Below are 22,088 nucleotides of genomic sequence, written 5' to 3'. Positions count from 1 at the left end.
CCTCTCCCTTCCCTCAGGAGGCTCCTGAGGATGACTGAACTCCCCCTTGAATTCCTGTCTCACGTATTTACTACACAGACCCTTACAGCTGAGTTGGCTCCATGTCTGATATCACGAAGATCAATAAGCTCAACTCCCAAAGCCAGGCTCTTGGGCTGGATGGGTCTTGCAGCCCTCAGGGTGCAGGGGGTGGGGGACTCCATGGGCTGGCCTGGCGCCACAGGTAGGAAGAGAGTCTTGCCAGGGCAGCCCTGGATACAAAGCTATCCCTAGAAAACCCAGCTGGCTGCAGCACCCGGCTCTCTGTTTGAAATTCTACTCTAACTCTCACCCAGCAGTTTGCATTTTGTCATTCCACGCTGGCTGGCAAGGGATTTGGTCCAGGAAAATTCGGTTGTCGGATGCTGAGGAAAGATCAGCAAGAAGCAATGTATGAAAATCCCCCAGCGGCTCTGAAATTGGGAGGAGACAGGCTCACGCCTTCCAGAGTGCAAGAAAAAAAGGCTGAGACAGAGTGGCCAGAGAAGGTGTGAAAGTGGAGTTGATTCTCAGGAAGCTTTGTCTAACTTGTAGAAAAATAAAACACAAGAGCTCTAAAAGCACAGCTAGAGGCAAGTACATCACACTCCAGAGTCAAGCATGCCCTGCTGGGTAACCTCGGGCAAGTGGCTGAACCTCTCCAGGCACCAGTTTCCTGCCCTGAGAAACGTGGATGCTAACACAGACTTTGAAGCCACCCAGCCCTCTGCAGAAAGAGTGGAGCAAAGCAGGGGCACTAAAGGTCGGCTAGTGACAGTCCATGCTGTGCAGAAAGGCTGGGCTCCAAGTCAGTATGAGGCAGCCGGGTCTCTGGGATCCCAGCAGCTGAATGAGGATGCACGTCCACGTGCCCTCTGTCCCCTGATTTTACCAAGATGCTGGAGGAAATGACAGAGGTCAAACACGTCCACTGCCGTAAGCTGGGAGGAGTGTGCAAGCAGAGAAGAACAGATAATAACTTCCAGACAAATAACCATGGGATGGGAATCAGCTGCTAGCAAGTCAAAAGGAGAATATGAATTAGGATTTTGACAGTTATTCAGAGCAATAAAAGGAAATGCAATTTTACCAAGAGGCTCAGAGGCTCTCCTGTCTCATTCAAAGTAAAAGCCAAGACCTGGGAGACTTGGGCGGCACCTCCAGTGTCTCTGAGCCTCTCCCCTGCCACTCCTGCCACCCTGGCCCCTTCTGTTCCGAGGAGAGATCTAGATGACAAGTTCCCGCCTCAGGTTGATCAAAAAAAGATACATTTTAAAAAGATAAAATCATGATACTTACACAAATATAAAATGAACATGTGTCAAAGATTTTTTTTTTTTTTTCAGTCATTAGGTAATGAGGGCAACAGCAAGGCATCAAAGACCAATTCTAAGGAGCAACCAAAGAGCAGACATGGACACTGGTGACCAGGAATGCTGATCCCGTCTATTCACAGAAGAGTCCACCAGACAGAATCCATTTGCTTCTCTATGCACTGGAATCATCTCCACCACTACTGGTTCTAGAACTTACAAAGGTGAAAGGTAGTTCAAAGACCATGACCTACTGAGTCTACTAGAGCATCTGATAACCTAGAGGGTGCAGGTGACCTCACGCGGAGATGTCATAGACTCCCACTCATCTTTCTCTCTCCTTCACCATTTAATTTATTTTATGATGATGATCAAAGCATTTCAAAGCCTTTCACAACCTTTCCTGACAGGCCTGTGCACCTGTTCCTTCTGCCAAGAGCATCTGCCTCCCTGATGCTCTCACTTCTTCCACAGCCTCCCTCTAGCCATTCTGCTGGTCTCACACCCCACCTCTGGCTCCAGCACATGTGAGGCTCTCTCCCCAATTATCAAAGCCCCAAAAACCTGATGCATGCTCTCCCCTCCCTCTCTCCCTTCCCCTAGAGGGCTGTCCATCTTGATCACTGCGATGTCCTCAGATCCTAGAACACTGTGTGATAACAGCATGTAAGCCTTCATTAAATATTGGTTGAGTGAAGAGACAAACGAAAAACAAACATCAACAGTGGCAGGGGTGAGGAGGGGGAGGGTTGGATGGACAAAGTTCGGAGGTTCCACTCACTTCCTAAAAACTGCTCCGCCCTCTTCTCACCTCACCTTATCTACAAACAGCCTCCCTCCAGGTAAGGTCAGAAGATTTGATAATGCAGATGCTATCACAGCACACCCTAAAGCCTCCTTCTCTAAGATCCAAAGCTGAAAATTACCTTTGCTCAACTGGAGTTTCCTGCCGTAACAAGAACTGCCACTGACGTCCTTTCAGTGATGCCTCCTGCCCTGACCCCCACCCCCAGACCAGCCACGGCTGTGTGATGGGCCTGGGAGCATCAACCTGGGAACCTCCTTGTGGAGCCAATAGCAGCGACAGCACTGAGTCTAAGAGATTCACTCCCTAAGATCCCATCCCACATGTGGACCACTGTGATACCATGACAACACATGCTGCCCAGGGGAGCAACTGCCACTCACAAGGATGCAGGTCCCAGCTGGTCTCTGTTACCTTTGCCACCTGCCTGCCTCCTCCACTTTGCCTGAGTCCCAAGATGCTTTCCCATCACTCACATCACTGCTGCCCTGCCCCCAGGAGCTGGGATTGGACCTCCAATCAGGCCAAGGTGAAGACGACTAGAACTTCAGTGGGCCACTCACCTGCACTGAGCTGACCATGCTGATAGCTGTCCTGTCCGTGCCTGAGGCCCTGACAGCTGCCCATGCCAAGAATCGGCAGCCCTGACCGAGGCTCTGGTTTGTGCATGGGACAAGCAAACGGAATGATACCCCTGGAAGCAGCTGTCAATCTAGGACAGAAGGCGGTTGGCAGATAAACATCCCGGACGTCCCCGGTGGGAATGGGCCCTGTTGCCCACAGCAGTAGCTTTTTGACGCATCCTATATTCGTTTCCCTCCCTCCCTGGTCTCACGTCCTCTCTCAGACAATGTGCACTTGAATCCTTGTCTTGATTTCTAAGGGAATTTAAGACACTTGGGAAGAGAATAAATTCTATTTCACTGGTGACTCACTGATCAGCACAATTACAAGCCCTCTCAGGCTGGATCACACTGCATGCACTGCCCTCTCCCCAGGGTCTGCCATCAGCCACAGGGTCAGGGGAACATGTGACAGAAAGAGGGCTGGAGCCAGAGGCTTGCAGCCTCGGAGCCAGACAGGTGCCTGCAGACGTGCAAATGTGGTTTTGCACAGCCTGTGAGAAAGAGATGGTTGACACCCCTCGCTGTCCTAAAAATACAGAACCAACAAAAACATCAGCAAATTACCTTCATCAACAAAGATTCCATTATTGTCATGGGATTTTCTCAAGAAACAGCTCAAGAACTGAGAAGCCTGGAGAGGCTGAGGCAGCTGCCCATGGTTGCACAGTGCAGGGGTGGCCAAGACGTTGCTGGAGCTCAGGCTTTCCTCTGAAAAGCGATGCTGATACCAGCCAGGCCTTTCATTCTGCCCACAGGCATTGTAGCTTTTCCCTGGTCAGTCTCTTGCATGACTCATTCTGAGGGAAGCCAGCCACCACACCAGGAGGACATGCAATCCATTAAGAAGCTCATGCGCATAAGAATTAAGGCTCCCAACTGAGGGCCAAAATCAATTTGCCAGCCATCTGGTTTGTTGGGATGCCCCAGTCAGGCTCCTCGCTGACTGCTGCCCCAGCCAGCACTGGGCTGAAACTTCACAAGACCTGGAGTCAGAGCACCGGGCTGGACCCCTCCCCAAATCCCTGACCCACAGTGAGGGGGGGAGGTCACAAGGATTCTTATTTTAAATTTTGGAGTGATTTGTTCTGCAAAGACAGGAACTGCAATAAATACCATTTGTCCCAGTTAGGATTGGTTGGGGATCCTTTACCTGATGATTCGTATTTTTTATAATTTCTGGAAAATTCCCAGCCATTATTTCTTTAAACACTGCTTTTCCCTCGTTTTCTCTATTAGTTCTATCTCGGACTCCAATTAAACATTTTAAGGACATCTCACTCTATTCTCAAAGTCGCGACATTTCTCTTATTTTTCATCTTTTTGCATCTCTTTGCTACATTCTGTGTAAATGACTTAAATGTGCCTTCCAGTTCACTGATCTTCTCTTTATTTGTGAACCATCTGCTATTCAACCTACTACACGTTTCAAATTGATCTATAATTTACAAGAAGAAAGCACAGATTTTTGGTGTGTGGTTCATTGAATTTTTTTTTTTTTTTGGCTGTGTTGGGTCTTTGTTGCTGAGTGCAGGCTTTCTCTAGTTGTGGCGAGCGGGGGTTGCTCTTCGTTGCAGTGCACGGGCTTCTCATTGCAGTGGCTTCTCTTGTTGCAGAGCATGAGCTCTAGGCACGCAGGCTTCAGCAGTTGTGGCTCGCAGGCTCTAGAGTGCAGGCTCAGTAGTTGTGGCACACAGGCTTAGGTGTTCTGCGGCATGTGGGACCTTCCTGGCCCAGGGATGGAATCAATGTCCCCTGCACTGGCAGGCGGATTCTTAACCACTGCGCCGCCAGGGAGGTCCTGGTTCATTGAATTTTGATGCAGATTACATTCACGTGACCATAATCACCATGAAGTCAAGATACAGACACTCCCATTACCTCAGAAAGTTCCCTCATGCCCCTTTCCAGTCAAATGTCCCTCCCAGAGGCAACCATTTTATTGATTTGTATCCCCTATTCTAGGACATCAATAAGCGTAATCATACAGAAGATAAAAACCAAAAAAGGGGAGGAAATCATAACAAGCCATCCACAATTGCTACTCACTTTGAGCAAGATTGTGTTCAGACAAATCCTTGAACTGCAAGCTTAAAGTAAAGCAGAACAAAGTAACAAAGAAACCACTGGGCTCAGTATCTAGCAGGGATGGTTTTATCAGTGCCCGTCCTCTCCTCAGAGCCACCCAGCCAGCTGGCCAGCAGTGGTAACTTGTTCACCATCCCTCAGGGAACTAAAGCAGTGCATCCCAGAAATGATGCAGAGATGGCTGTTTTGCAGTGACCCAGCCTCTTCAAAGCACAGGAAATGTATTCTATCTCAAAAACCACGTGGGGCTCGCACTTGGACTACAAAATTCAGCTGGAATAGAGGGAGAAATGTAACATACGTGTCGGTGATGTTTCCCCCTGACCTGAATCAATGCTCCCTTCCAAACCACGGCTCACACAGAAGGACGGCACGTCCCCTCCTCAAGGAAGCGCGCCCAGCCCCATCACACACACATAATGAACTATCACATGCACCCACTGAGGAAACGTACTATTCTGAGACCCTCTGGCTGGTGGAAAGCATCAAGTTCAACATCTCTCAAAATCCTCCATAACAGAATAGTATCGGAAGGTTAGGATCTTACTGAATTCAGGCCTGTTTTTGCTACTTCCTGTGTCAGTTTCTGGACTCAGTCACCCAGTCTCACATTTTCCAGGCTGCCAATATGATTTCTCTCCTTCCTTTCTTCCCTTTGCTGTCCTTAGCAGCACTGGCATCACAAAGATCATCCCCTTTGCTCCTCCTCACACCTGGGCCTTCCCTCCGTGCTTCCATCTCATCTGTGCACAAATATTAGTCAGGTGCTTTCCAGGTGCCCAGGAGAGGGGGCAGAACCTGCGTGCTACTGGGCACAGGAACGCCCTTCTGGGAGATCACGTGACAGAGAGAGGTGTCTGGAGCCAAAGGGGTGTCGAGTTGAGGTCTGGGGGCAGAGAGAAGGGTGACTGTCCCATGCCGAGAGGGGGCACGTGTAAACAGTGGGAGTCGGGGCACATCCCTGAGCCGACGGACAGCAGGTGGAAGAGGAGGCTGCGGGGTGGGGGTTGGCGGGGGGCCCACACACACCTGGGGCAGGAGGAGTGGCAGCGGAGGGAGGCTAGCCCATGGAGGCAGGGATAACGGGGTCACCCTGCGTCTCCCCCTCCTCCTAGCCCCACAGGGCGCCCTGAGCTGAGTGCTCCTTCATTATGCGCGTCTGTTTTGGTCCTTCCACTCCTCCCAGTCTTTACTTCGACCTTCCTGTGTCATCACTGTCCCCTCTCAGCCTGGACAGCTGGTCTCCCCAGGGCAGCCTCCCCGCCTCCCTCCCTGGTGCCCTGGATAAGGGGACAGCTGATTTCTCCTCCCTCCTCCAGGCTGCGCCCAGATCTACTCTGCCCAACAGGACCACCAAGTAAAGGGCTGACTGGTTTCTCACGCTCAGTCCCTAAGGGCCCCGGAGCCCCCACATCCTGCCTCTCCTGTGTCTCCAGGCCACGTGGAAGACCTTCGGGGAGGGAGGAGACAGCTGAGCTGGCACAGGTGCAGCCCCGGCTGAGCCCCCACCCATGGCACAATCACCACCACTGCCAGCCCTGGCAGTGCATCCCCACATCCCAGCTCATCTAAGCCCCGGCCCGTCGCCTTCCACCAGCATCTCACGGAGCAGACAAGCAGCCACACGGGCCCAGCCAGCCCACAGCATGGCGAGAAATTATCTGCGCTGTGTTTTTTCCTTAAGCCACTAAGCTCAGGGTCATTTGTTAATTTGTTAAGCAGCAAAAGATAACTGGCGCCGTGTCTACGACTGGCTTCAATATCTTCCGTAACGTGCTTAGCCCTCGCTGTGCTCACGTGGACGCGCAGCCATATAGTTAGCAGTTACTTCAGGTAAAAAATCCTATATCTCATTTCTCGGAAGAAAACTAACGCAGAAGAGGAGGCAGCCTCTACAGATCCCGTGACAGAGGCTGGTGGACTCATTCAATAGGGATGAGAGGCAGGAGGAAGATGGTTATTTGGAGCTCCAGGGGATACAGGAGAGGAAAAAGGGGAAGCATTATTCCTGGGGGCCGGGTCCCAGGTGTCATCCATCAGACGGAGACCGCTGTATCTTTGCTCCTTGAAATTCAGGTATGTATAGAATACTTGGTAACTCTTCATTAGCCAAAATATTAGGAACTCCAAACATTTTATTTATTGGGGTTTAAGGTCTTACAGATAAGCCATAAGACCCATCTCTTAAAGCCTCATTCTTAAGATTCTACCATATTATAATATTTATTCTTGATTTCAGATAAAAAAACTGAATTGAGAATAATGGAAAATACTATTGGTATTTCTTTTTTAAATTGTCAAACCCGTCTTACTTGAAGCAGAAATCCTCCTCATCAGGCCTGTGAGCACACGACTGCCATTAGTGAATGTTTACTCTTTGCCAAGTACCACCCAAGCATGCCACATACATCTGCAGTCATCCTTCCAAACTCTGCGAGGTTGGCATTTCCCCCACTGGGCAAAGGAGGAATCTGAGGCTTACAGACATAGTAAACATTACGGTTAAGACTTACACCCAGACTTGTTCAATCCTAACCCTTTGTCCTTAAGCAGTCAACGGCAATGCCCCTGTAATAGGCTGAATTGTGTTCCCCCAAAAGTCATCGGCTGAAGTCCTAATCCACATGCCCAAGTATCTCTGAGTGAAACTGTATTTGGAGATAGTCTTTAAAGAGGTAACTAAGTTAAAATGAGGTCACTAGAATAGGCCCTAATCCAACATGACTAATGTCTTTATAAGAAGAGATGAGGACACAGACACACACAGAGGGAAGACCTTGTGAGGACATAGGGAGAAGGTGGCCATCTGCAAGCCAAGGAGAGAGGCCTCAGGAGAAACCAACACTGCAGACACCTGGATTTGGGACTTCCAGCCTCCAAGAGAAAATAAATTTCTCTGAGAAAATAAATTTCTGTTGTTTAAGTCACCCAGTCTGCAGTATTTTGTTCTGGCAGCCCTGGGCAACTAACATAGCCACCCCCAGGAAACAGATGAGCCAAGGAGAAGGCATGGGAACTCCTGTGCTTCTACTCAGTTGGGATCACTTACTCTGACCTGAGACATCTTTCAAAGCTCAGCTGCCTGAACTAATTTAAGAAACTGAAGAGTGGCAGCAAATCAGAAGAGGTATAGTCTCTTAGAGACAGGCCCAATGATTCAAATGAAATGTGATGTCCGTAAGAAAGAAAAAGAATTAAAAGGGAAAGCAAGACTTGGAATACCCAGCCTTCTGGAAGGAGCCAGTGCAGGACAAACACATCAGCTGGTCCCGGGGGGATGACTGTGGGCAGTGGCCAATGGCAGCACTGTTTCCTGAGTCAGGAAGGTACTCGGCTTCCTTCTTGTCCACGTGGGACCAGAGGCAGCAGCCATCACTAGGAAATATCTTTCTTGTATATTAAGCTGGTTATCCCATCCTATGCCTTATTAGAAAGAAAGGCGCTGGGTTCCCTTTTGTGACTATGTAGTTTAGCAAATAATTTAATGCTTCTAGGAATTTACCCTACCTGGATATCTGCCTTCTGGGCTTCCACTCTACAAATCAGACAGCTTTGGATGACTAATGAATCCTTCCTTTCCTGACCTCAGGAGAAGGACTACATTTATTAGAACATGACTGCTATCTGTCTTTCTTCTGTCAGGTACAAGCTTCTGAGTGTGGCTAGAGATGACAGTCTCCTGTGCGCAGCTGCCCCACAGGGCTCTCCCAATGCCCAAAGGACACTGCATCAAATGAGGACCTGGGTCCAGAAAGTGGACTCCAGCCATGCGTCCCGTCGACCAGCAACTTCTCATGCTGTGATTGTAACTGCTGTCATTCAGGGGCAAAGGTATGACCACAAGCAAAAATGTCTCAGTGCCAACATGCACACAAGTACCTACACACCTGTAATGCACAGCCCTGTGGACATGGCCGTCCGGGGAAGTGTGCTGGGTGCTGCAGGCCTGCGTGCCAGGACAGAGAACGCTGGACATGGGACAGAGCTGCTTCCTACAAAGCCTCGTGGGGATCCACAGTCCCAAGTTACAGATAATGTACTGGCATTGCTATAAAATACTCAAATATGCTTGATTGTTAAACATGTCCAAAAATAAACTCATTTTTCTCCTTTGTCCACTGTGCTTACCTGTTGTAGAGGAGAATGTCTGGCTTCCAAATCTGGCCATCTGGGAAACGAACCGTCTTCACGCCTGGATACTCTGACATATTCCACTGTAAATAGTGATCCATCCAAGACTGACAAACACAGAGGGCAGCATTAGCAGCACTTTGCTTCCTTGCCTGCTAATATATCTTATAAGAGATTATTAGATAAGTTCAAAACCAAAAAGAGTTCCAGACACTTATTTACATAATTGAGTTGCTATCTGTAAAATATATGGAAACTGGGAATTAAATAACCCCTTACAAAATGACCATGAATAGCAAAAAAATCACATTTAAGATCCTGCTGTCACCATGACCACAGTCAGAGGGTAGCATTAAAGTTAATTCCAGTTCACTGAATGCCCCCAAGCCTTCCCCTCCCATAGCAGATGGGTTTTTTCCTAGCCAAATGAAGAACTGTTTTGCCTTCGAAGTTTTCCACTGTAAAGACACTTTGGACAAATAAATTCATTATTTCAATTAGAACAAGAACCAAGCTGGAAAAATGACGAATATTTATTTCCATGAAACAACTTCGTGCAGCTGCAGGGGTACCTCTCAGAAATTTCTAAGGCGCTGTTTTTGGATTTGAATTCTTATTTTCATGTAGGAATAGTGCTTCTGACACCACAACTCAAAAATGCAAACATGGGTGTTGGCAGTAAAACAATGAATCAGCACATGAGGGTACAGGAAATATTTATAAACACGTGAACACAGGTGCATCTCTTTGGGGCTAGGCCTGAAATTGGCTCTTGAGGGATCTCTGTGAGATGAAGGCCCATGTGTGGGGTCCTCCGTGCCAGGACTATGCACCCCAGAGCTACCTGGGGTCCACTAGCTCTGTGAAGACTGCCCAGGTAGGACCCCACCTGCACTGCTGGACAACCAGCAGCACCCAGCCAGGACCGCAGAGCTGCTGGGTTTGGACTCATCAGCTACAGGTGTGCATAATCCGAGCCGACCCAGTAAAGGCCCCCATCCTGTATTCAGTCCCCCTGGGGCCACCTGCTCCGGAGCTCAAACTTTCTCAGATTTAAAAAGGTATGTGATGCAACACCCCAAGCTGGTCCAGGGACAACTCCCTATAATCAATCATTCTTTCTGCAGCAGAACATGCATATTTTTACTGAGAAAATAAATGCATATCAATATCAGTTTGATGTAAAGTTATAAAAACAAAAACAAACAAACAAACCAAAAATCCTGTCATGTTCAGAGTTGCTGAGATTTGAGAATTGCAGCCAAGGGGCTGTGGATCTAGAGCTCCTGAAACTTGCAGCAGGGGTCAAAGGGCATGTCCCAGAGATCCCACCATCCTCTGGAAAGGGCAGGCAAGCATCCCAGTTCTGGGCCTACCTGAAGTCAGGCAAGAAGGAATATGCAGGCAAGTAACAGCATTTCACAGCCATGGACCATGGAAAGGAGGGTGTATTGCTACCTAACGTGCTGAAGTATCATCTGGGGCATTTAGGATAGAGACCCACCAGGCCGATGTTTCTAATTAGACATGTGCAGCTGGGGAGGGTCTCTCCCATCCTCACCCTGCTGTGACAGGACAGCACAGCACCCAGAAAGTGCCAGACCTGTTCCAGCGGTTTTGCAGGAAGGCCTGGGTACCAGCCATGCTGTGTCCGCTCCAGCGGCTCCAACTCTGCCCCATTTGCCCAGCGCTCCCTTCTTTCCTCTCCCTTGCTCTGGGCATAAGCCCTTATGTGCCCAACATCTGTGCTTTCCTGACCAAGTCCTCACATCCAGCTTCATATCCAGCTGGGATGCTCCTCTGGCAGCTGATTATCACAGAGCCTTACACTGTCACCTTCCCCACCATGCTGCTCAGGGCCCCAGGGCCCCAAGAACTGCCCAGGAAGGTAGGTGTGGCAGGCAGACACCCATCTCCTCTGCCTGCTGAAATGATGGCCACAGGGCAAGGGGAAGCAGGGACCTCTCCTAAGGGCACCTGATCTGAGCTGCAGGAAGCCTCCCTGGCAATTCCTCACCCCTCCCGTCTCCCCAGCTCCCTGTGCCCCAGGGCATGTATCCCGGCCATCCTGCTCACTCAGTGTCTGCTATGTGTACCATGCTCACCAGGATGCCAGGATGCCAGCATTACTATTCCTATTTACAAGAGAAATCGGAGTCCCAGAGAAGTGATATATTTTTTGTTGGTCACTGGATCGGGATTCAGAACAGCATTATTTGACTTCAAGCTGGGTGACTCCTGGGCTCTACCGTGGTTGGTTCTTCCCATCCAATCTGTCTGCACAGGCAGATTCTGCACCCCAACAAGGTGGGCTGCTCATCATCCCTGAAGGCACTGCCCTTCTGGGGCTCTTCCTTAGTCCAAAGCCAAGCTGGGTCTCTCCCACCCTCACGGCAGAAAGGGGGGCTACCGGGAGCTTTGGAATCAGACAGGCAGGTTTGTACCAAGGCTCCGGCAGAGAAGAACTGTGTGAGCTCTAGCAGGTAAACCACCCTCTCTGTGCTGCAGTTTGCTCGTATGTGTCACACCTCATCAGGCACTGTAAGGATGCAATGAGATAGTGTCACAGCAGGTAAGTCACATGGCCCTGGGAGGCACGTGATACATGATGGCTTTAAAAGGAAGAGGGAACCCTCTCTTTCACAAAATCTCAGAGGACATGAGAGCTGTAATAACTGAGCTGCAGCCAAAGGTGGAGAGAGCAAGGGCCAGCTCAGTGTCAGAAGGTGGATGGAGCAGGAACCTTGGTGCTGCGTTGTCCTGGATTTGCATGAAGATTTCTTAAGAATGGATGTGGAGGGGCTTCCCTGGTGGTGCAGTGGTTGAGAGTCCGCCTGCCGATGCGGGAACCCGGGTTCGTGCCCCAGCCCGGGAAGATCCCACGTGCCGCGGAGCAGCTGGGCCCGTGAGCCATGGCCGCTGGGCCTGTGTGTCTGGAGGCTGTGCTCCGCAACGGGAGAGGCCACAACAGTGAGAGGTCCACGTACCGCAAAAAAAAAAAAAAAAAAAAAAAGAATGGATGTGGAAAGGGGCCCATAAACAAGTGGTGGGGGGGAGTTTCTATCCTCCAAAGTACTGACTGCCTCTCAGATTGCAAGGCCCAGGAAGGCAGAGGCACTGAGCAAAATCTGTGCACAGACAGCAGCTGGCACGGCTTCCACACGTGAGCACCTGGAAACAGGGATGAACCTAGAAACGCCAACCCTCCCAGAGCTTCCCGTCAGAAGAGGCTGCACTTTGCATTCTCTCCCTATTTCTGTGTGATTCCTTCTCATTAAGTCATCAAGATACGATTACATGGGATGCTTAAGGGGAAACGCAGGGGAGGAAGGGGCCCTTGATCTAAAATGCACAGGAAGAATCCCACTCTTTCAGGGGTCTGAGAACTGGCCCTATTACAACCTGCCTTGGGCCCACAGGAAACTCTTTTTAAATGTGTGTGTGCACACTTGCATGGAAATATTTCATGCAAGAAAGAAAGAAAGCAGAGAGTGAGAGCAAGGGAATGAAAGAGAAGAAAGGGAAAGTTTACTTCATTTAAAAAAAATACAGTATGGTATAATAAGAAATATATTTGGTCTTTTTCCTTGGTTCCTGGCACAGAGCTCCTAAAACCCTGGGAACTTCCTGAGTGATCAGATGTCTTTTAAGCATATTTTTTATACTAATGAGTTGGCTTAGGGTGGGGCCCCTAGTCAGCCTCAGGCCAGCAGAATGCCTCTGGTCACCGGAAAGATCAACCCTGCATTAGAGGTTGGGAACCCTTATCCCCACCCCACCCCTATCTCTGGGAAGAGGAGAGGCTGGAGACTGGGTTATGAAACTCTGAACAATAAGGCTGACATTGTAAAGCAACTATACTCCAATAAAAATTAATAATAAATAAATAAACAAACGATGCTGTTGGAGCAGAAAAAAAAAAAAAAAAAACAAGGCTGGTGACCACATCAAGGTGCAGGGACACAGTGGCTGGGGTGGGGAAACAGAAGTTCCACTTCTCCCCTCATACCTGCCCTGGCATCTCCTCCTTCAGCTGTGCATGAGCTGCATCCTTTATAATAAATTGGAAACATAGATGAAGGTTTCTCTTGAGTTCCAGGAGCTGTTCTAGGAAAATACTGTACCCAAGCGGGGTGTGGTGGGAACGTCCGAATTTGAACTCAGGTGGACAGAAGTGTGGGTTGCCTGGCTCCCTCATCTGCAGTTTGTGTCTCAAGTGGGGGCGGTTTGTGGGACTGAGCCCTTACCTCGAGGGACTGCACGCTAACTCAGAATAAAACTGAACTGCTGGACACCAAGGTCGAGTCCCGAGAATCACAGAACCAGCTATTGGATGGGCAGACACCAAGCGCCTGGTGTCAGGAAACACCTCACACACACATGCTCTGAACATTCTTTCCGTCAACTGTTTTGATCTCAGAGGAAGAGAGTGGGCCTCCTCCTTCCTTCTGCCCTAAAACTTTCTTCTCTCAGTGGGACACAGTGATTGAAACACCACCCTTAACTGTGGGTTACTCTTATGGCCCTAAGCAAGCCACCGACATCTCATCTATGAGCATAACGTATGGCATTTCTATTTGTCAGAGAAAAGTGATAAAGAATGCAGAAATGAAGAAGGTAAGCATTTTAGGAATAAATATGGTTTAGAATCTAATATTCTATGATGCTATTCATTCCATCATTAGAATTAGGAGGTAAAAAATAAGCATAAAAAGGATGGGAAACCTGAAACCAGAAGAATGGTCAAAATTCCAAAATTAAAGACAACAGATTTATTTTTAAAGCAACTACAAGTCTCTGGATGGCTCAAATGTCTCTTTAGAAACTGAAATGGCTTCTCGTAGATTAAATCAGATTATGTCTGACAGGCCTCCCCAAATGATAAAACTAATCTGCCAAGAAAATACACTGCTTCCTCCTCCTGTGAATATAGAGGTAAACAGAAACATCAGACACTTTCTCTTCCTTCAGGTTATCTAAATAACTGGAAAGTCCTACAAATCAAGGACAGGTAAGAGAAAGGAAAACACAATCAACAAACTGTAGGTCAAAGAGAATGTTTTCTCTGCTTCTCTTTTTGAATGTATAGAAAATCCATCATTTGTATAATATTGACCTCAGAGTTTAAATACCTAGAGAAAAGATTATGTGGATTCAGGTTTTCAGAACAGGAATTCAGCAACATGAAATGAGAGGAGAGAAAAACCAATTGCTGAGAGCAATCTCCTGGGTCCTCTGTCCCCTCCTGTCCACATTTCTGCCCTCCCTCCCTGGGGACTCTGGCCTTGACCGTCTTCAGCATGGAGCCTCACTTCTTGTCTGTCCCCATAGCTGGGGCAGACGAGGCTGGTCACCAGTTGGGAGAACACAAAGAGCAGGAATCAAGGTGGTCGTCTTACACATGGCTCTGGGGCAGCTCCCAAGGTTGTCGGGGTGACATCTGAGTTCCCCATTGGCCATGCTATGGCCACAATAGGAATGCCATGGCTTTCCAGATGGAAACACTGGATAGGGCAGAGGTTAGATAACTTTTAAGGTCTGCTCTAAATCCAAGATACTTGTGATTCCTTAAAATTCAGCTGGGAGCTACTGTTACAGCTGCTCCATGAGCTACAGGTGCCAGATAAATGTGCCACCCAGCTTTATAAGGACATGCGCTACGAAGGCACCCAACTTGTTTTCCACAAGGTGGGCACCTGGAAAGAAGCACTAATTAGCAAGGTCACACCTACAGACACTCGGGCTCCCTGATCATCACATTCAGAAGAGTCTGTGCCTTTCCTCCTCTCCCTCCCGTTTCTGTAAAGCAGAGATTTCTCCCACCTGCCAACTCCACGGTCTACACAGCCAGCCTGCCTCCTGCCAATTCTCTAGGGAGGTACTTGGTCTTGATATTTGAATCTTCTTTAGAATGTAAATTACACAGCCGGATTGGAAATGGTTTGCAAGTAGAAACTGGGTCGCATCCTTTTCTGGGCCCCCCTTACATGGCCTAGTTCAATGCTTTCCACAAAGCAGGTGCTTGAAAAGATTAGTTGAATAGGTACATGAGATTAAAAAGTGAGTTTTAAAACAAATGAAGCTGCAGGTGCCTCTGCAAATGCAAGTCTTAATTAGAAATACACTGTGCTTGAAAGAAATTTAGAGGCCTCTGGTGACATCCTCCAAAGCAAGGGTGTTTATTTATGGAGAACCTGAACTCAATGCAGTAAGTAATAATCCAGTTACATTTTTCCTGGAAACCAACACCCTTGTAAAAATCACCAAATAATATACATTGCTGAAGATCAGTCACGTACTGAGGGCTAAGAAACACAGACTCAGGGAAACATGACCTGACATGCCAGGGGCAAATTCAGTGTGTCTCTCCCTCCATGAGAAAAATGTCCACAGCAGCTCTGCACTTTAGAGGGCTTGGGAAACAAGCAGTTTTATGTAAAAAAGGAAGCATTTGCATTATGCCCCAGGATTCCCAGAGCTATACCTTACATGACAGTCCTGAATGCAGGGGATGGGGGCGGGGGCTGCAGACCTGAAGGCATTACTGGCAATTTATTGACAGATACACTCTTAGAATCTGTGCATTGCATTGTATGCAAATACTTTACCTTGAAAGAAAGAAAAAAAATCCTCTGAACTCTTGAGATCTCCATGAAATATGTGGGTGAAAGGGCACCACTGTCCACTATTCTACTTTGAGCTGCATTTAAAAATAAACTAGATGAATAGATTCCCAGATATGGGATAAAGCAAGTATAGTAAAATGCTAATTATAGAATCCAGGAGGCAGGTATATGGGTGCGTGCTATAAATTCAACTTCTTGGTATAGTTGAAAATTCTCATCAAAATAAACTGGGTAAAAACATTACTCATAATATGTAGTAACCTGGGGGTTAGTGCTTTGCTTACACACAGCCAGATGAAGGTGAGTTTAAGTGAGAATGCAAGTGGAGAGATTGAGGACAGTAGGGCAGGGGTCACTGCTCAGGGGAGCCTTGCCATAAAGGTTAAGAGGAACCAGGGAGTCACCGGGCGGATTTATGGGGACAGACTGCATCATGTCTGTATGCTAATGAGTGGCTCACAGGCACTATTTTGATGCTCCAGGCGATAGGGGCAGTTGTGAAAGCCCAGCTCTCAGCAGGTGCCAGGAGACAGAACCAAGCCCACTGAGGAAGGGCTGGCTTCCAGGGGAACACAGACCCTGCACCCCTGGCAAAAGGAGGGAAGCTGGAGTCGGCGGGCACAGGTGTGCAGGTGGGATCCACACACTGAAGAACGTTGCTTTAAATCCTGCAGGGGAGACTCTCAAAGGTTCCTACTTTATTCACTACAGGAAAGTTCTGCAAGGGGTCTGAGACGTAGCTAAGGGTACCCCTGGGACAAACAGCAGACAGTGTGAAGTAAATCCATTTTCTGTTTTCTATCCCTCAATGTCCACTTGTATCCAACTAAAACTCACCTGCCCAAGAATTGCCTGGGAGCATCCTTTGCTTCCATGTTGAAGTATCCCCCTCCCACTTCACAAATAAAGACCTATTTCCCTTTTCTCAACTCTTACATAGGGACACTGACCCAAGAAGCAAGAAAAAGTCCATTCAAAATACCAGTGTCTATGTCAATTTTGTTAAAAATTTGGGTGACAAATACTTTCAAAGGTCAGATGCATTTTAATTCTTTAAATTCTTTGTTTTCAGCAAAATTGAAGGAGAAACTAATCAAGTTGTCCACTGATACACGTTGATGAAAACTCTTATTATTTTTGGCATGTAATCTGTAAGAAGTTCAAGGAACTGAGTAAACCTGTTGTTACAAAGTACCTTTCATTCTGAACTATACGTTACTACATCTATTTTTAAAAGTTATAGAATTGACAGTGAAATCTGTATCGATGTCTTAGTTTTAGCAATAAAAATGTCATCTATGAATACATTAATGAATTTAAAATAAAGCCCCATCTTTTTTTCTTTTTTTATACAGCAGGCTCTTATTAGTCAACCATTTTATACGCATCAGTGTATACACGTCAATCCCAATCTCCCAATTCATCACATCACCACCACCACCACCACACTGCTTTCCCCCCTTGGTGTCCATACGCTTCTTCTCTACATCTGTGTCTCAGTTTCTGCCCTGCAAACCAGTTCATCTGTACCATTTTTCTAGGTTCCACACACATGCGTTAATATACGATATTTGTTTTTCTCTTTCTGACTTACTTCACTCTGTATGACAGTCTCTAGATCCATCCACGTCTCTACAAATGACTCAATTTCATTCCTTTTTATGGCTGAGTAATACTCCATTGTATATATGTACCACATCTTCTTTATCCATTCATCTGTTGATGGGCATTGAGGTTGCTTCCATGAACTGGCTATTGTAAATAGTGCTGCAATAAACATTCGGGGGCATGTGTCTTTTTGAATTATGGTTTTCTCTGGGTATATGCCCAGTAGTGGGATTGCTGGGTCATATGATAATTATATTTTTAGTTTTTTAAGGAACCTCCATACTATTCTCCATAGTGGCTATATCAATTTACATTCCCACAAACAGTACAAGAGGGTTCCCTTTTCTCCACACCCTCTCCAGCATTTCTTGTTTGTAGATTTTCTGATGATGCCCATTCTAACTGCTGTGAGGTGATACCTCATTGTAGTTTTGATTTGCATTTCTCTAATAATTAGTGATGCTGAGCAGCTTTTCATGTGCTTTTTGGCCAACAGTTTGTATTCTTTGAAGAAAAGTCTATTTAGGTCTTCTGCCCATTTTTGGATTGGGTTGTTTGTTTCTTTAACATTGAGCTGTATGAGTTGTTTATATATTTTGGAGATAAATCCTATCTCCGTTGATTCATTTGCAAATATTTTCTCCCATTCTGAGGGTTGTCTTTTCATCTTGTTTACGGTTTCCTTTGCTGTGCAAAAGCTCTGAAGTTTCATTAGATCCCAATTGTTTATTTTTGTTTTTATTTCCATTACTCTAGGAGGTGGATCAAAAAATATCTTGCTGTGATTTATATCAAAGAGTGTTCTTCCTATGTTTTCCTCTAAGAGTTTTATAGTGTCCGGTCTTACATTTAGGTCTCAAATCCATTTTGAGTTTATTTTTGTGTATGGTGTTAGGGAGTGTTCTAATTTCAGTCTTCTACATGTAGCTGTTCAGTTTTCCCTGCACCACTTATTGAAGAGACTGTCTTTTCGCCATTGTATATCCTTGCCTCCTTTGTCATAGATCAGTTGACCATAGGTGCCTGGGTATAACTCTGGGCTTTCTATCTTGTTCCACTGATCTATATTTCTGTTTCTGTGCCAGTACCATATTGTCTTGATTACTGTAGCTTTGTGGTATAGTCTGAAGTCAGGGACTCTGATTCCTCCAGATCCGTTTTTTTCCCTCAAGAGTGCTTTGGCTATTCGGGGTCTTTTGTGTCTCCATACAAATTTAAAGATTTTTTGTTCTAGTTCTGTAAAAAATGCCACTTGTAATTTGATAGGGATGGCATTGAATCTGTAGATTGCTTTGGGTAGTATAGTCATTATCACAATATTGATTCTTCCAATCCAAGAACATGGTATATCTCTCCAGCTGTTTGTATCACCTTTAATTTCTTTCATCAGCGTCTTATAGTTTTCTGCATACAGGTCTTTTGTCACCCTAGGTAGGTTTATTCCTAGGTATTTTATTTTTTTTGTTGCAGTGGTAAATGGGAGTGTTCCCTTAATTTCTCTTTCAAATTTTTCATCATTAGTGTATAGGAATACAAGAGATTTCTGTGCATTAATTTTGTATCCTGCTACTTTACCAAATTCATTGATTAGCTCTAGTAGTTTTCTGGTGGCATTTTTAGGATTCTCTTTGTATAGTACCATGTCATCTGAAAACAGTGACAGTTTTACTTCTTTTCCAATTTGTATTCCTTTTATTTCTTTTTCTTCTCTGATGCCATGGCTACGACTTCCAGAAACTATGTTGAATAATAGTGGTGAGAGTGGACATCCTTATCTTGTTCCTGATCTTACAGGAAATGCTTTTAGTTTTTCACCATTTATAATGATGTTTGCTGTGGGTCTGTCATATATGGCCTTTATTATGTTGAAGTAGGTTCCCTCTACGCCCACTTTCTGGAGAGCTTTTATCATAAACAGGTGTTGAATTTTGTTAAAAGCTTTTTCTGCATCTATTGAGATGATCATATGGTTTTTATTCTTCAATTTGTTAATATGGTGTATCACATTGATTGATTTGCGTATATTGAAGAATCCTTGCATCCCTGGGATAAATCCCACTTGATCATGGTGTATGATCCTTTTCATGTGTTGTTGGATTCTGTTTGCTAGTATTTTGTTGAGTATTTCTGCATCTATATTCATCAGTGATATTGTAATTTTCTTTTTTTGTAGTATTTTTGTCTGGTTTTGGTATCAGGGTGATGGTGGCCTCATAGAATGAGTTTGGGAGTGTTCCTTCCTCTGCAGTTTTTTGGAAGAGTTTGAGAAGGATGGGTGTTAACTCTTTTCTAAATGTTTGATAGAATCCACCTGTGAAGCCATCTGGTCCTGGACTTTTGTTTGGTTGAAGATTTTCAATCACTGTTTCAATTACATTACTTGTGATTGGTCTGTTCATATTTTCTGTTTCTTCCTGGTTCAGTCTTGGGAGGTTATACCTTTCTAAGAATTTGTCCATTTCTTCCAGGTTGTCCATTTTATTGGCATAGGGTTGCTTGTAGTAGTCTCTTAGGATGCTTTGTATTTCTGCAGTGTCTGCTGTAACTTCTCCTTTTTCATTTCTAAGTTTATTGATTTGAGTCCTCTCCCTCTTTTTCTTAATGAGTCTGGCTAATGGTTTATTAATTTTATCTTCTCAAAGAACCAGCTTTTACTTTTATTGATCTTTGCTATTTTCTTTGTTTCTACTTCATTTATTTCTGCTCTGATCTTTATGATTTCTTTCCTTCTGCTAACTTTGGGTTTTGTTTGTTCTTCCTTCTCTAGTTCCTTTAGATGTAAAGTTACATTATTTGAAATTTTTCTTGTTTCCTAAGGTAGGCTTGTATAGTTATAAACTTCCCTCTTTGAACTGCTTTTGCTGCATCCCATAGGTTTTGGATCATCATGTTTTCATTGTCATTTGTCTCTAGGTATTTTTTGATTTCCTCTTTGATTTCTTCAGTGATCTCTTGGTTATTTAGTAATGTATTATTTAGCCTCCATGTGTTTGTGCTTTTTACGTTTCTTTCCCTATAATTTATTTCTAATCTCATAGCGTTGTGGTCAGAAAAGATGCTTGACATGATTTCAATTTTCTTAAATTTACTGAGGCTGGATTTGTGACTCAAGATGTGATCTATCCTGGAGAATGTTCCATGCGCACTTGAGAAGAAAGTGTAGTCTGCTGTTTTTGGATGGAATGTCCTATAAATATCAATTAAATCTATCTGGTCTACTGTGTCATTTAAAGCTTCTGTTTCCTTATTAATTTTCTGTTTGGATGATCTCTCCATTGGTGTAAGTGATGTTTTAAAGTCTCCCACTATTAGTGTGTTACTGTCGTTTCCCTCTTTTAGAGCTGTTAGCAGTTGTCTTATGTATTGAGGTGCTCTTATGTTGGGTGCATATACATTTATAAGTTATATCTTCTTCTTGGATTGATCCCTTGATCATTATGTAGTGCCCTTCCTTGTCTCTTGTAACATTCTTTATTTTTAAGTCTATTTTATCTGATATGAGTATAGCTACTCCAGCTTTCTTTTGATGTCCACTTGCATGGAATTTCTTTTTCCAACCCCTGCCTTTCAGTCTGTATGTGTTCCTAGGTCTGAAGTGGGTCTCTTGTAGACAGCATATATATGGGTCTTGTTTTTGTATCCATTCAGTAAGCCTGTGTCTTTCTTTTGGTCGGATCATTTAATCCATTCACGTTTAAGCTGATTATCAATATGTATGTTCCTATTACCATTTTCTTAATTGTGTTGGGTTTATTTTTGTAGGTCCTTTTCTTCTCTTGTGTTTCCCACTTAGAGAATTTCCTTTAGCATTTGTTGTAGAGCTGGTTTGGTGGTGCTGAATTCTCTTAGCTTTTGCTTGTCTGTAAAGCTTTTGATTTCTCCATAGAATCTGAATGAGATCCTTGCCTGGTAGAGTAATCTTGGTTGTAGGTTCTTCTCTTTCATCACTTTAAGTATATCATGCCACTCCCTTCTGGCTTGTAGAGTTTCTGCTGAGAAATCAGCTGTTAACTTTATGGGAGTTCCCATGTATGTTATTTGTTGTTTTTCCCTTGCTGCTTTCAATAATTTTTCTTTGCCTTTTTTGCCAGTTTGATTACTATGTGTCTCGCTGTGTTTCTCCTTCAGTTTATCCTGTATGGGACTCACTGTGCTTCCTGGACTTGGGTGGCTATTTCCTTTCCCATGTTAGGGAAGTTTTCAACTATAATCTCTTCAAATATTTTCTCGGGTCCTTTCTCTCTCTCTCCTCCTTCTGCGACTGCTATAATGTGAATGTTGTTGCGTTTAATGTTGTCCCAGATGTCTCTTAGGCCGTCTTTATTTCTTTTCATTCTTTTTTCTTCATACTGTTCTGTAGCAGTGAATTCCACCATTTTGTCTTCCAGGTCACTTATCCGTTCTTCTGCCTCAGTTATTCTGCTATTGATTCCTTCTAGTGTATTTTTCATTTCAGTTATTTTATTGTTCATCTCTGTTTGTTCTTTAATTCTTCCAGATCTTTGTTAAATATTTTTTGCATCTTCTCGACCTTTGCCTCCATTCTTTTTCCGAGGTCCTGGATCATATTCACTATCTTTATTCTGTATTCTTTTTCTGGAAGGTTGCCTACCTCCACTTCATTTAGTTGTTTTTCTGGGGTTTTATCTTGTTCCTTCATCTGGTACATAGCCCTCTGCCTTTTTATCTTATCTGTCTTTCTGTGAATGTGGTTTTTGTTCCACAGGTGCAGGACTGTAGTTCTTCTTGCTTCTGCTGTCTGCCCTCTGGTGGATGAGGCTATCTAAGAGGCCTGTGCAAGTTTCCTGATGGGAAGGACTGGTGGTGGGTAGAGCTGGCTGTTTCTCTGGTGGGAAGAGCTCAGTAGAACTTTAAT

The 22,088-nt window shown here is 45.3% G+C and overlaps 1 protein-coding gene across 1 annotated transcript in view; it reads right to left on the bottom strand.

Annotated features, from left to right (window-relative positions):
- CHRNA7 (cholinergic receptor nicotinic alpha 7 subunit) overlaps positions 1 to 22,088 on the bottom strand; it is a 122,246-nt gene that overhangs the window by 52,688 nt on the left and 47,470 nt on the right. Inside the window, exon 4 of the mRNA XM_029238334.1 lies at positions 8,976 to 9,085. Within this exon, the coding sequence (XP_029094167.1) occupies positions 8,976 to 9,085 (110 nt within the window). The remainder of the gene's footprint in view (positions 1 to 8,975; positions 9,086 to 22,088) is intronic.

This window comes from Monodon monoceros, unplaced genomic scaffold (assembly GCF_005190385.1).
Source record: "Monodon monoceros isolate NGI ecotype Baffin Bay Population unplaced genomic scaffold, NGI_Narwhal_1 Super_Scaffold_21, whole genome shotgun sequence".
NCBI lineage: Eukaryota > Metazoa > Chordata > Mammalia > Artiodactyla > Monodontidae > Monodon > Monodon monoceros.
This window is presented reverse-complemented; position numbering and strand designations above follow the sequence as displayed.